Below are 13,377 nucleotides of genomic sequence, written 5' to 3' on the forward strand. Positions count from 1 at the left end.
CGAATCGTGCGGTCCTTCTCCAGTTCACGTTGAATATCTAAATACGCTAGTAACATTCATTCAAATCCTGACCTGACGTCTTTACTACTGAGTCGCACCTTTCTTCTAGCTGGTCTTTTTGCCTTCTTTCACAAATGACACAAACTATGGTAATCACAAAACTTAGATTTAATTCACATTTCTGACAATGTGATAATCATTTTTAGCGGTTTATCTCAGACTAAATATGGTAGTCATAAAAAAAGTCTTCCACGGTTTTATGATTAAAAATAATGACGTTTTAGCAGTTCATCCATACTCCACAAACCAAAAACTCCTCTTGAGACACGAAATGACGTCCCACTAGTCACGATATTTAAAATCCTTTGGATTGCATCCTTTACCTTTCTACTACAGTACTCCGAGGTGCTACATGCCACAGTAAAAATATTTTTTGGCTTTAATAACATGTACACCAAAAGACTAATCTCAACTACAACACTCTGACAATATTATGCACAATAGGTAAAATGCAAACCTGGGATGTCATCTTTGCGCTTATGTCCTCATATAGCTCACATTTTCTCTGTCTACTTCTCTCAGATGTGCAATACAGCACTAATGAGAAATTGAAATTTGAAACTAAGTTTCCAAACCATTCATTACTATACAGGGCTAGCCATCTTCATCAGAGATAGCATACAAAGGGTGTTTTTATTCAAAGACAAAAAAAAAAAAGTCAAACACAGCTTTAAGAAAAAAAGGTTGTTGATCATTACAAGAATGTCATGGCGCTCAATTCAAGTTGTGCACATGCACAGACAGTACATTTGAGTGTCAAAGCCCTGCTGAGGTTAAGTAATGTAGCGACTTCTAAATGTTTAAATATGTAGTGATATGTCACATTGGTGGCATGTGGCATACGATCACGCTCTAATTGTTCAAGTTAAAAAAAAAAAAACAAACAAGCATACACGATAATTTTTCATTTCAATGTTGTAAAAAAAAGGTAATACTTGTCACATTGTGCACTTCCAAAGCACCGTTGCACATTTTTGCCATGGTTCAAAAATATCACACACGCCCTATATTCAAAAGGAAATAACCACAAAACAAATAGGTATCATATAAAACAAGAGCTTTTAACAGTTTCAGTATAAAACATAGAACAGGCCAATCAAACAAATTCACCGTCGCCATTTTGACATCAACAACTCCCCCCACTCAAGCATTCTATAACCACACGAGGCATACAAAAAGGTATTTCTTTTTTGTTGTTGTTGTTGTTAAGTGATTCTAGTTAAGGGGGAGATATAAGAACACAAACGCTAAACAGTCGCTCTTGGTTTGCTATCATCATCATCATAATAACAAAACTTGGAAAACAAAAACAAATCTGGTCCGATGACAGAAGCCCAGAAAACTTGTCGTTGGAGGTGGGGCATCTACACGGTCTTCTGCTGGCCCTTCTTCCCGATGAGGGATTTGTGGATGTGGGGGATGACACCTGGACAGACACAAACACAAAATTGGAGACAATGCTAAACCAAACCATCACTTGATGCATTAAAAAATGTTTCAAATCAATACTTTATTACATATACTAAATACATTTGGGGATTTTTTTTAAACACATCTACATCAAACCTACAAGGAGTGAAGCACACTTTAGCACAATTAAATGACAGCCCAAGCAATAATACTAAAAATATAACAAATGATTACTACTTTTAGTATGAATAAAAACATACATACATTAGGTGAAATCAAAATTTTTTAAGGTCGTAGATGAAAAATGCCAAGGAAAAATACAACCATTACAAAAATATCCATCCATCCATTTTCTTAGCTGCTTATCCTCACAAGGGTCTGTGTGCTCGACCCAATCCCAACTGTCCCCAGGCAGGAGGCGGAGTACACCCCGAACTGGTTGCCAACCAATCGCAGGGCAAAAAGAGACAAACAGTTGCACTCACAATCACACCTATGGGCAATTTAGAGCGTCCAATTTATGTTGCATGTTTTTGGGGTGTGGGAGGAAACCGGAGTGCTCGGAGAAAAAACCACGCAGGCACGGGGAGAACATGCAAACTCCATACAGGGAGCGCTGGGATTGAACCTGGGTCCTCAAAACTGTGAGGCCAACACTTTCCATCTGCAGCACCATGCCGCCATTACAAAAATATTCAAATGCGTTTAAAAAAAGTAAAAAATACACTGCTAAACAGGTGGATGAAAATAGAGAAATACAAAAAGAAAACACTAAATTTACGCAAAATTAAAAAATGACAAAACTAGACAAAAAATAACTCAAATGAACGGGAACAAACATCAATCACCTCCCAAGTTGTTAAAATTAATAACACGAAAAATTAGTATTTATTATTGTATAAATGAAGTCTTTACAATTTGAAAATACAATCTAAGGGTGTGACTCAAGTTGATGCTAATGTCGTAAGTCTGTCGAATTGGGTGCTTGCTTGACATATTTAAATACTGTACACAAGTATGTATCGAAGCTTTAAAGTCACGTTCCTGAAGAAAAAGTAAAGACATCTACTTGTGCTAATGCCGGACAATAATACACATATGCAGAAGCTTGACTCATCTGTGATCACCAATTTATATAGGCTTTATGGACATCGTTTATGAGAATAGAAAACAATTACGTTGACTCAAAAGTACTTCTGTTGTAACATTGAACTTACCTGACATTGTTATGGAAAACGGAAGTATTTTGGATGAGCGTGCGTAACTCACCTCCGCCAGCAATGGTGGCCTTGATGAGCGAGTCCAACTCCTCATCTCCACGGATGGCCAGTTGCAAGTGGCGAGGAGTGATACGCTTCACCTTTAAGTCTTTGGACGCGTTGCCCGCCAACTCCAGGACCTAAAGAGCACAACCAACTTCAAATAAAACAACCAATACCCCCAAAAAATAAATAAATGAAAATAAACACCTTTAGGATCACACACAAATGAAAGAATACACACATACACAAGACAACTCACTAAGAGAGAAACACAAGCACGTACAAATGAACACACAAAACACCCACACTAAGATAAGGAACCTACAAACAAAACAATACAAACAGCTCACTTCAGCGGTGAGATACTCTAGAATGGCGGCGCTGTACACGGCAGCGGTAGCGCCGACACGACCGTGACTGGTGGTGCGGGTCTTCAAGTGTCGATGGATGCGGCCCACTGGGAACTGAAGGGGGTGGGGACAATGTTTTTGGAAGACTTCAAAAGGCGTACACAAAAACATATTCAGCCAAGTGCTCTTTACCATCAATATTATCACCTTATGAAAGATGTACGTCACTCAAATAGGAGACAAAGCATTACACAAATATAAAAAAGGACTGTACAAAAATAGTGGGAAAATATTAGTGGTACGCTCTGGGTTCCCATCATCGTCTTAAGTGTGAGACTCACCTGTAGGCCGGCCCTCTGTGAGCGCGAAACCGCTTTGGCCTTGGCTTTGCCGCTGTCTTTTCCTGCCTTGCCGCCAGCCTGAAAACAAAAAAATCAATTTTTTAGGAATTGAAATTGCATTCACTTCCCACTTCACTCACTATTTTGGCACATAAAACACCACACACCAATTTAGTTTGTCACAAAATACAGTACATAAATGCTCAGCACCTGATTTAAAGGCTGATAACTTTTTACACAGGATTCATTACATTGGGTTATTAAAGTATAAAATGTACACATAAAGTCAAGCAAATAATCCACAACACAAGGTCACCAGCTCTTAGCATCCCAATAGCCTGACAATCGATTGAAATCACAACATACAAACCCCTTACTATAACGTTTAGAAAACAAACAATTATTCAAAAGTTAATGTCTTAAAACAGATTTTATATATCACGACAAAAATTAAATATAGACATAATTACAACGTTAGCACGTAGCACTACGAGCGGGAACAAATACATACCCCCCCCAAAAAAAAAATCAAAATTACAAAATAATTATTTGCAAAATAGACAAAATGTTAAATATTAGAACGGTAGAAGCAAAGAACCGCAATATTTTACCGAATAAAATAAAGAAAACAGAAATTGTTTGCAAACCACTAACACAAACTGTTCGCCAAAAGCCACTTGGTTGTGTAACGGACCGTCGTCTGATGATAAAAGAGTGGATTCGTCGACGGTAAAAAGATTCATATTCAAACTTAATAAATTAACTCGGGACTTCTGGCGCCTCGGGTAATGCTAACACTTAGCCGTGGCAGTTAGCCTAACACCTTGTGATTCAAAACAGCACTTTCCGACTGACGACCGTCAATGTTTTTTTTTAACTGACAGAACACGTCCTGCCGAACGCTTGTTGCTCTATTTGACGCTTACTCACCATTTTCTACCTCTTGATTTGATCGAAGCAGTGAGTGGATAGCAAATAATTTAGGCTTCCGAAGGAAAGAAACAATAAAGCCCCTTTTCGCAAGCCTTTTTCGTGAAAGCACTGGTGGGAGCCAGAGCGTCCAATCAGAATGCGCGTTGTTTCTTCGAATCTTCGCGTTGACAAATCAGGGAACGGCTTCCAAGGTGTCCACCCATCCCCCAACCGGTGATAATCGCGCTTGTCTTTTGCGCACGGAACTGCCGAGGAGGCGGTGCTTGGAACGCAAAGTGTACTTCCGGTAGTGTTGACATTCTACTTGGCGGGCGAGGGGATCGACGAATAGAAACTCAAGAGTTCAAACCATGTTACGATTGGCAACTGTGGCTACCAATCACCATCTAGTAATCCGGTTAGTTTGGGGTTTTTTTTTCCGCCCATTGTAGGCGGGACTTGAAGCGTAGAGCATTTGCTTTCCCGAAAGTGTACAAAATACACGATACGGGACATTGTAGTTGTGAATATTACATATCTATAGCAAATTTCGTCACCTTAGCACGTTTAGCTGTCAGCGAAAAATGTCTAGAAAAAGCCGGCGCCTCATAACCATAGCACGCCTTTAATGCTTTGCCGCTTTCAACTGTAAATACAAAAGGTGCTCGCTCGACAAACAGTCGGGGAGCATTTACATTACACTTGACGGGCAAGTGAATCATCGAATAGAAACAAGGCATTGTGCTAAAATTAGCAATCTTGTTGACCAATCGGAGGGTTACTGCCCCCAAGTAGGCGGGACTTATAGTCTGGAGGGTCCTTCGAGGAGAATCATTTCCCCAAAATGTACAAATTACACAACATAGGACATCGTAGTTTTGAATATCTCGTCTTGATAATAAACGTCTTCATGTTTTTAGGGTTAGCTGTTAGCTACAACGACGGGTAAACGGTAAAAGCACACTATAATTGCAGCCATATCACTTTTCAACTGTAAATAAAACACGAGGGATCGCGTCACACAGGAGGGGTTGCCATTCATTTGACGAGCAAGGGAAAGCAACGAATAGAAACGTAGGAGCACAGCAAATTACAGGATTGGCAACCGCGGTGACCAATCGGCATCAAGTATCTGCCATCCTGCATCTTTGCTTCGTGAGCATAGTTGGAAAAGCGAGTGGAAGACACGCAGAGACGGGCTGCTGGTGGTGAAGATGGCGGATGGGGACAGTGGAAGTGAGCGCGGAGGTAGCAGCGGCGGAGGAGGGGGAGGTAGCGGCGGAGGAGGTGGCGGCTTCCAGCATTACCAGCGCGAGCCCGAGACTCAGGAGCTGGCCTCGAAGCGGCTGGACATTCAGAACAAACGCTTCTACCTTGACGTGAAGCAAAACGCCAAAGGCCGGTTCATCAAAATCGCCGAAGTCGGTGCCGGGGGCTCGAAAAGTCGGCTGACGCTCTCCATGTCGGTGGCGGCTGAGTTCCGTGACTACCTCGGGGATTTCATCGAGCACTACGCCCAGCTGGGGCCTAGCACTCCGGAGCAGATCGCACAGTCGACGGGCGGCGATGACAGCGGGCCTCGGCGGGCCTTGAAGAGCGAGTTCCTGGTGCGAGAGAACCGCAAATACTACCTCGACCTGAAGGAGAACCAGCGGGGCCGCTTTCTCCGGATCCGGCAGACCGTCAACCGAGGCCCGGGCTTCGGCATCGGCGCGGGGGGCATGCCCGGCGCCGGCATGCAGGCCGGACAGACCATCGCGCTCCCAGCCCAGGGTCTGATAGAGTTCCGCGACGCTTTGGCCAAGTTAATCGACGACTACGGCGGCGACGACGACGAGCTGGCCGGCGGCGGGTCAGGAGGGGCGGTCGGGTACGGCGAACTCCCGGAGGGCACCTCTATCATGGTGGACTCGAAGCGCTTCTTCTTCGACGTGGGCTCCAACAAGTATGGTGTGTTCTTGCGGGTGAGCGAGGTCAAGCCCAGCTACAGGAACTCTATCACGATACCCTTCAAAGCCTGGGCCAAGTTCGGCGGCGCGTTCAGTCGCTACGCCGAGGAGATGAAGGAGATCCAGGAGCGCCACCGGGACAAGGGCTTCGAACGCCGGGCCGCAGCGGAAGAGTCCGAAGGTGACGACGTGGACGACGACTGACGGGACGGACGCCCCACGGATATTCTTTTGGGGGTGGGGGGGGGGTGCTTTTATGCTCAATATGACACAAACGAGATCCAGAGTGAGGAACGACCATTGCGTGCATGACGAATCGAACTATTTTCAAACGCGGAAGTAAAACGAGATATTTATGACTGAGAATTTGGTGTTTAGATACACACATATATAAATGTGAGGGGAAAAAAAGCTTTGCTGAATGTTATAGATGGATACATATTTAGGTCCTGTATGAAATGCCCCTATTGATAGATAATACAGTATATACATTTAACTGTATAAATACTATATTGATTGTACATTTGATAGCAGTAAAGCTCAAGGCAGACGGATAAGGTTCCACTTCCTGGTTGAGAGCCAATCAAAAGAGCGCACCTGCTCGCGGATCTGTCAATGAGAAATATTCCTCGAGAGCCAATCAGTGGGACTTACCCGATTTGCAGTTTGTGGAACCCACCCAGCAACAAACTGGCAGAAAGGCGTCAATTTCAGTTAAAGTTTCCACTTCCTGGTGGAGAGCCAATCAGAAGAGCTCGCCTGACTTGGTAGGAGCTGGACACTTGACAACAGGGAAGGCGTCCATTTTGGGGAGACGGCGTTACAAGCACACTCTTTGGAGGGGAATCTTAACCCAACCCCACCCGGGGGAGGCCATTTTGACTCAGGAGTTGGCAACACTTAGGAGATATATTGGTACAACCCAATGTTTCTGAGGTGTGCAGGTTTGTTTTTGCTTGTTTGACATCAGTGTCACGTAAGCAAAGTCCCTCGATTGGCTCCCCAGTTTTCAGGCTCGCCGATGGGAATTTTGGATTTCTTTGGGTTAAATTAGCTGCTTTCGGATGGATAAAACAAAAACTACAAGGGTGCTGTACTAAAGTATATAAAAAAACAGAATTATTTTTCAAAAGAGATTTATTGAATTATGTCTCAAATGTGAGACCTTTATTATTAAAGTGGCTTATTTAAAAAAAACACACAAAGGATGAGATTTGGTCATACCTGCTTTTTGTTTTTCTTTTAATTCGCAGAGAGCAGGGTTTCCTAAACTGAGGCTCAGGAGGCCATTTTGAACCCTGGCAGGGTTTTTATTTTTTACCAGTTGTGTGCTGTTATTTTATATGTTGGTACCGAATAATGAGTACATTTATATTAAGTGTGAGTTCCAAATCGGAACAACATTGTCTCACCACAAACTTTCCAAAGTTTCTCATAATGATATTCGACCTGCAATAATAGGGCTGTATCCTCATAACGTGAATATTTTTCAAGAAAACATTTATGCGAATAAAGTACAACTACAACATACAGTACAACTTTGCTACTTATTTAACAAAATGCATCTTTAATAATTTTACAGCGTTATTCTCGTAACATCCCCTCCTAAAAACGTCTCATAACACCTTTTATTACACAGAACTTTAAAAGAAAACTTTATTCTCGTGACATGGCCGATTTCTCAAAATTGACTTAATGACTGCAGGAAAAACTGCAACTTTTCTCATATTAAGACTTCATTCTAATTAAATACTTTTTTTCTATGACTACAACATGAAAAAAAGACAATACTGGTCAAAATCTTTTCATGGGGAACAAAGACTATTAGGACGATTTAAATTAAAATAAATAACCATATGTAATAAAATGTTGCAACTTCTGAATTTAGAAATTGATTTTTAGAACATCACAAGTTTTTCACAAAATACTTTGCCATTATTATGTTATTATTTTGAAATATTTTATTCTCAAAAGACTCACAACTTTTGTTCCCCCCCCCCGTAAAAGCTTTAATTAATGAGAACTCATTAATATTCCAACTATATTGTAGTAAAATACAATATGAATAAAATCACACACAACAAAAAGACTTTTTCGACAAAATGATGCACCTTCCTGTTTTTCTCAGAATTTTGACTTTTACTGTAATATCACTTTGGTCTTTTCCTGTAGTATGCAAAATAAAAACGTCTTTATCCTCGTAATATTTCGACTATCCAGGAAAAATACATATTTTCTTGCAATATTACAACCTAATTCTAATGACACTACATAGCCTTTTCCAAACCTTTATCATAACTTTACACATTTAAAAAAATGTTCTTGTAAAATTTTCACATGTAATAACACTAACAAACTTAATTCTTATCACATGATGAACTATTGTCCTATTATCAACATGGAAAAATACTACAAGTACTATTTATTGTTTTGTATTGTTGCATGAAAATATCATTAATCATTTTAAGAAAGAATACTTTTTGTTGTAATGTCCTTTTTCCCTCATAACATTCTGTGTCCTGGGGGGAATTTTTGTTGATGGATGCCTCTTGTAATTGCAGTCATGTCTGTTGTGTTGTATATCATTAATTTCTATGTTAACAGACAATTTTAGTTTGGGAAACCCTGCCATAGAGTTGAACAAATTGCTACTAAAAGAGTGTATTTGTTTAATAGCAGCACTCCTGCTCACTTTACAGCACATCAGGCCTGTTTGTCACCATTTTTTTTCCCCCCTCGATAGCCCCTCCCCATCAAAAAAAACCTACCGTCAACTTTAAAAAAAATATTGCATGCCTACTCTTTCGCTGCCTTTTTTTTTTTGCGTGCCGTATATTTATCCTTTATTTTGCAAGTTTTTGATTTGCTGACACAAAAAAAGAACAAGCATCACTCAACTATCATTTGTCGTTGCCCCGCCTCCTTTTCTGAATTTTTTTTTTTTTTGTTTAAACCACAGCAGAAAATCTCCATATGAAATAACACACATACTATCACCTGGGAGCAATTTTATTTTCTATTGACTTATAAATACATAAATATATATATAGAGAGAGCTACAACAGACAAAATTGAACAAGATCCTTCTTCCAGTACTGTGTTCTGTGAAATGGCAGCTGTTTTCAGTCATGTGTGTTCTGCTGTAAAAGTTGTTTTCCACGACAAATGATGATGATGATGAGGATAATTAAAAAAAAAACGTTTTTGCTCAGGACACGAGTGGTTGTTTTCCTCCAGTGTAAACCTCCTCCAAGGCTACATACGCCGTAAGGTGGATTTCATTCTCGTGAGTTTTTTTGTTTGTTTTTGTGGGGGGCAAAAGCCTTTTTTCCCCTTCATAATATAACTAATCTCATCCAATCAACATGCATCATAAATCACTTTTCGTAAGATAATGCACAGGTAAAGGAAATCACAATTTTTTTTTGTGCAATATACCAATAACCCTTTCAATGATTGACTCTTAATTTGCCTGCACGTATTCCCATTCATCCATTTCTTTTCATTCTCAGGCCATTGAATGGATGGCAACTGGACTGTTGTTTTTGTCTTGGAAGAAATTTCACTTCTCATGTGAGCAGCCTTCATTTCACGCAACAGGGCATATAGTCAGGACAATCGTTCATTTACAACTTATAAATTTACTTCACAAAAATGAACTTATTTTAACAACTACAATTATGTTTGTATATTTTTGTAACATAACAGAACTTTTTAATTGTATTAGTATGATTTTTCTCTCATAATGCAATCCCACTCTATAAACACTACAATTTTCCATCCATTTTCTTGGCCGCTTATCCTCATGATGGTCGCGGGTAGTGCTGGAGCCTATCCCAGCTGTCAATGGAAAAGAGGCAGGGTACACCCTGAACTGGTTGCCAGCCAATTGCGGGGCACATCGAGACAGACGCACTCACAATCACACCTACGGGCAATTTAGAGTGTCCAATTAATGTTGCGTGTTTTTGGGATCTGGGAGGAAACCGGAGTGCCTGGAGAAAACCCACGCAGGCACGGGGAGAACATGCAAACTCCACACAAGCGTGTCCGGGATTGAACTGTGAGGCCAATGCTTTCCAGACGACCCACCATGCCGCACTACAATTTTATTGTCTTCAATTTGTGACTTTTTCAAGAATTATTATTTTTTTTAATTTGTGGAAAAAATTACTTCATCTTTTAATTTTACCAGTAATTTGCTAACTAACATTTTTTTTAAAAAAAGTTTCCTAGTAATGCTGACCTTTTTTCTCCTAATATAAAAATTAAGTCATCTCAACTCCTTGGAGCATAGCTATTAAAGATTTTATTTATAAAATATTGCATTCTTCTAACTAGTGTGATTTTTTTTCTCTCAACTTCCAGATTTAATATGGAATCTTTCAATGCTCTAAATTTACTGTCCTTTGATTTGGTTCTCTTGTTTTTCCTGACTGTAATTTTACATTATTCTCTTAATGATTTTCTTGTGTAAAGTTAATTCTTGTATTTCCTAGCATCCCAATAAATTTGACAACTTTACTCCCCCAATGTTACAAATTGTACAAATAAAAAAAAACAAATCCCAAACTGTATAGTGTATACCTAATATTTCACGTGGGCCTATAAGGGGTCCATGTGTGCCCCCTAAAAATACACACAGAGGTCAACAGGGTGATGAAAGGCTTGACAGAGCGTGTTTTATTTTGGAGGTTCTGAAAATGAATCAGCTGTCATTTTATTTTGTTGTTACTGACTTTGAAGCAGCTGTCAGCCGTCAGTATCAACTTGGACTGGGCCTCGGAGGGCGACATTAAGGCCAAAGGGGTAGCCTCGTGTTATTGAACACACACATGTGCAGGCTCTGCTTTCGTGAAATTGTGGGAAAATATTGAAATTCTTTACTTTGTAAAATTACAAATTGGTTTTAGTAATTTTACTATTGCAGGAACTTTATGATTGTCCGATACAGTGGAACGTTGGAGTTTTAACATAATTCTTTCTTATGAGGTGCTCAAAGTCCCCTGAAACATTTTTTCCCCATAGGAAATAATGAAAATGAGTTTAATCTGTTCCCAACCTCCAAATAGTAAATTCCTATTTTAATTACTCATTATATAAAAACATGTATACTCTGCATTTAAACAATAAAAAATGCATACATTTAAAGCAACTTAAATGTGTATTATTTACCTTTTTGGTCACAGAGTGATAGCATCAGAGGGACCCAAGAAGGATGCAGGATGTTTTATGCCAAAGTCACCCTCCATAATTTGACGGCGTAATGCTCTGGTAGCTTTCCTATTTATTCTATTATCTCTGGTCTTTCCTTTGTAATGCTAGTCACTCCTGTGTCAACACTAGTTGCCTTTTACATAATTTTTGTTCTTTCGGATAGTTGAAAGTGTCGACATACACATTTGATGCTTGCAAGTGCCATAGCACTCAATTTTTTTTTAATCTTCTCGATTATCTCTTTTAAATCCTCTTGGGTTTGCCCAACTTTCCTTTTTCCTTTGGTGCTCTGAGCACCCACCGCTGTTGGGCCCATTGCAAAAAAAAAAAAAAAAAATACTGGGGGGGAAAAAAATCTCGAGAAGCACTCATGAATGTGCATGCTTACACAATAGAGCTCGTGTACGTGACGTCACTTTTTTCACGGCGCTATATTGCCGGTCAAAAAAAAGCTGCTCGACAGTGTGGGGGACATTGAGCCGGAGCAGAATATTCACAATGACCGAGATTTGTTGTGCTGTTGGTTGTTACAACAGATGAGACAGATTTTCAGAGCTCATTCTCTGGAAGACCAGCTGAAAAGATCAATCGATTTCGGCAATTAAACGTGATGGATGGGGCCCAACCAAATACACACGATTGTGTACCAATCACTTCATTTTAGGTAGGAATTATTCTTCTCCATCTCAAATTCCCAAGAAGTATTTAGAATGCCAAGTTGGCTCATTTGAGAACAATCCGTAAAAAAAAAAAAACGACAACAGGGTATCATCTCCAACATACACGGAAAAGCGTGTTGTGGCCACAGGTTAAGCTTCAGTAAACCTCTCCCCCACAGACTTTTTTTTTTTAATGCATTGTTCTCAAATGAGTCCAATGCATATTTAAAAAAAAGAAAATAAACCGTCCGTCACAGTGATATTTACATAGGTTAACGTGTGGCTGCAACACACTTCTGTATATGGGGGCTGAACCCTATTAGTGGCTTTTTTTAAATACACATTGGACTCATTTGAGAACGATGCATAAAAAAAATGTCTGTCACGGAGAGGTTTACCGATGTTTGACGAGTGGCTGCAACACACTTAATGTACGGAGGAGCCGGCTCACTGTCTTTTTTTTTTTCTCCCAATCACAGCTAATGAATGTGAGTTTGTGTAAAATCATTTATTTAAATATTGGTATTTGGATTGAAAAAAATCTGGAGTGGCTCCATCACTGTGTGGGATTCATTCTTGATTGAGAACAGATCCAGCAACCAAGTATTTGAATGCGTCCAGACTTTGATACGCTTTCAAACTTTTCCGTGTAAATCTCGACGACTTACTCACCAGATACATAACAGTCCACTTTCTTATCGGCAAAAAACATCAACTTCGGCATTAAATATGGGTCCTCTATGCCAAGTGTCTCTAATTTTTCCACGTACCTTCGTTTATTATCACTTTTTAAATGTTTAATGGTATCGGACAAAACTCTGGGTGTCGTGCTATAAGACATATTTTCGTGCCGTCTCCAACCGACTTAGCATTGAAGAATACTTTGGTAGACCGTCAATATGGCCAATAACGTGACTTCGGTGACATTGGTGCACAAGCTCTATAACTGCCTGCCTGACTCGAAGTGGGCAGTGGCTTGTCTCGGGACCCCCCGCCAACATGCATTCAGCATCGCTCAGCTTGACCCGGCGATGCGATCAACGTGAGTTCAGCTTTACTTGGGTGCTCAGACACGGAAAATTGGATAGAAAACCGAGGCATTTTTCCGCAATTTTTTTTGGTTGAAGACCGATTTGTACAACCCCAGAGTCATTCAATCTCTGAGATTCCACTGTATTAGGGGTATTAAAAAATTCTCATAAAACTACAACTGGCAG

At 40.1% G+C, this 13,377-nt stretch overlaps 2 protein-coding genes across 3 annotated transcripts; one reads left to right on the top strand and one right to left on the bottom strand.

Moving 5' to 3' along the window:
- Positions 1–1,100: 1,100 nt before the first annotated feature.
- On the bottom strand, positions 1,101–6,356 carry LOC133499201 (histone H2A.V). Of its 2 annotated transcripts, none has more exons than XM_061816895.1 (5): positions 6,230–6,356; positions 3,424–3,501; positions 3,083–3,196; positions 2,740–2,869; positions 1,101–1,486 (listed from the first exon to the last, which is right to left on the bottom strand). In XM_061816895.1, the coding sequence occupies exons 1-5, from the start codon at positions 6,236–6,238 to the stop codon at positions 1,425–1,427; spliced, it is 393 nt and encodes a 130-aa protein (XP_061672879.1). In that variant the 5' UTR covers positions 6,239–6,356; the 3' UTR covers positions 1,101–1,424. The 2 variants fall into 2 exon arrangements, with proteins under 2 accessions (XP_061672879.1, XP_061672880.1); XM_061816896.1 differs by lacking the exon at positions 6,230–6,356 and adding an exon at positions 4,354–4,495.
- On the top strand, positions 4,704–12,274 carry LOC133499200 (transcriptional activator protein Pur-beta). The gene has a single exon (XM_061816894.1). The coding sequence runs from the start codon at positions 5,550–5,552 to the stop codon at positions 6,486–6,488; it is 939 nt and encodes a 312-aa protein (XP_061672878.1). The 5' UTR covers positions 4,704–5,549; the 3' UTR covers positions 6,489–12,274.
- The last annotated feature ends 1,103 nt before the right edge of the window (positions 12,275–13,377 follow it).

This window comes from Syngnathoides biaculeatus, chromosome 4 (genome assembly GCF_019802595.1).
Source record: "Syngnathoides biaculeatus isolate LvHL_M chromosome 4, ASM1980259v1, whole genome shotgun sequence".
Lineage (NCBI taxonomy): Eukaryota > Metazoa > Chordata > Actinopteri > Syngnathiformes > Syngnathidae > Syngnathoides > Syngnathoides biaculeatus.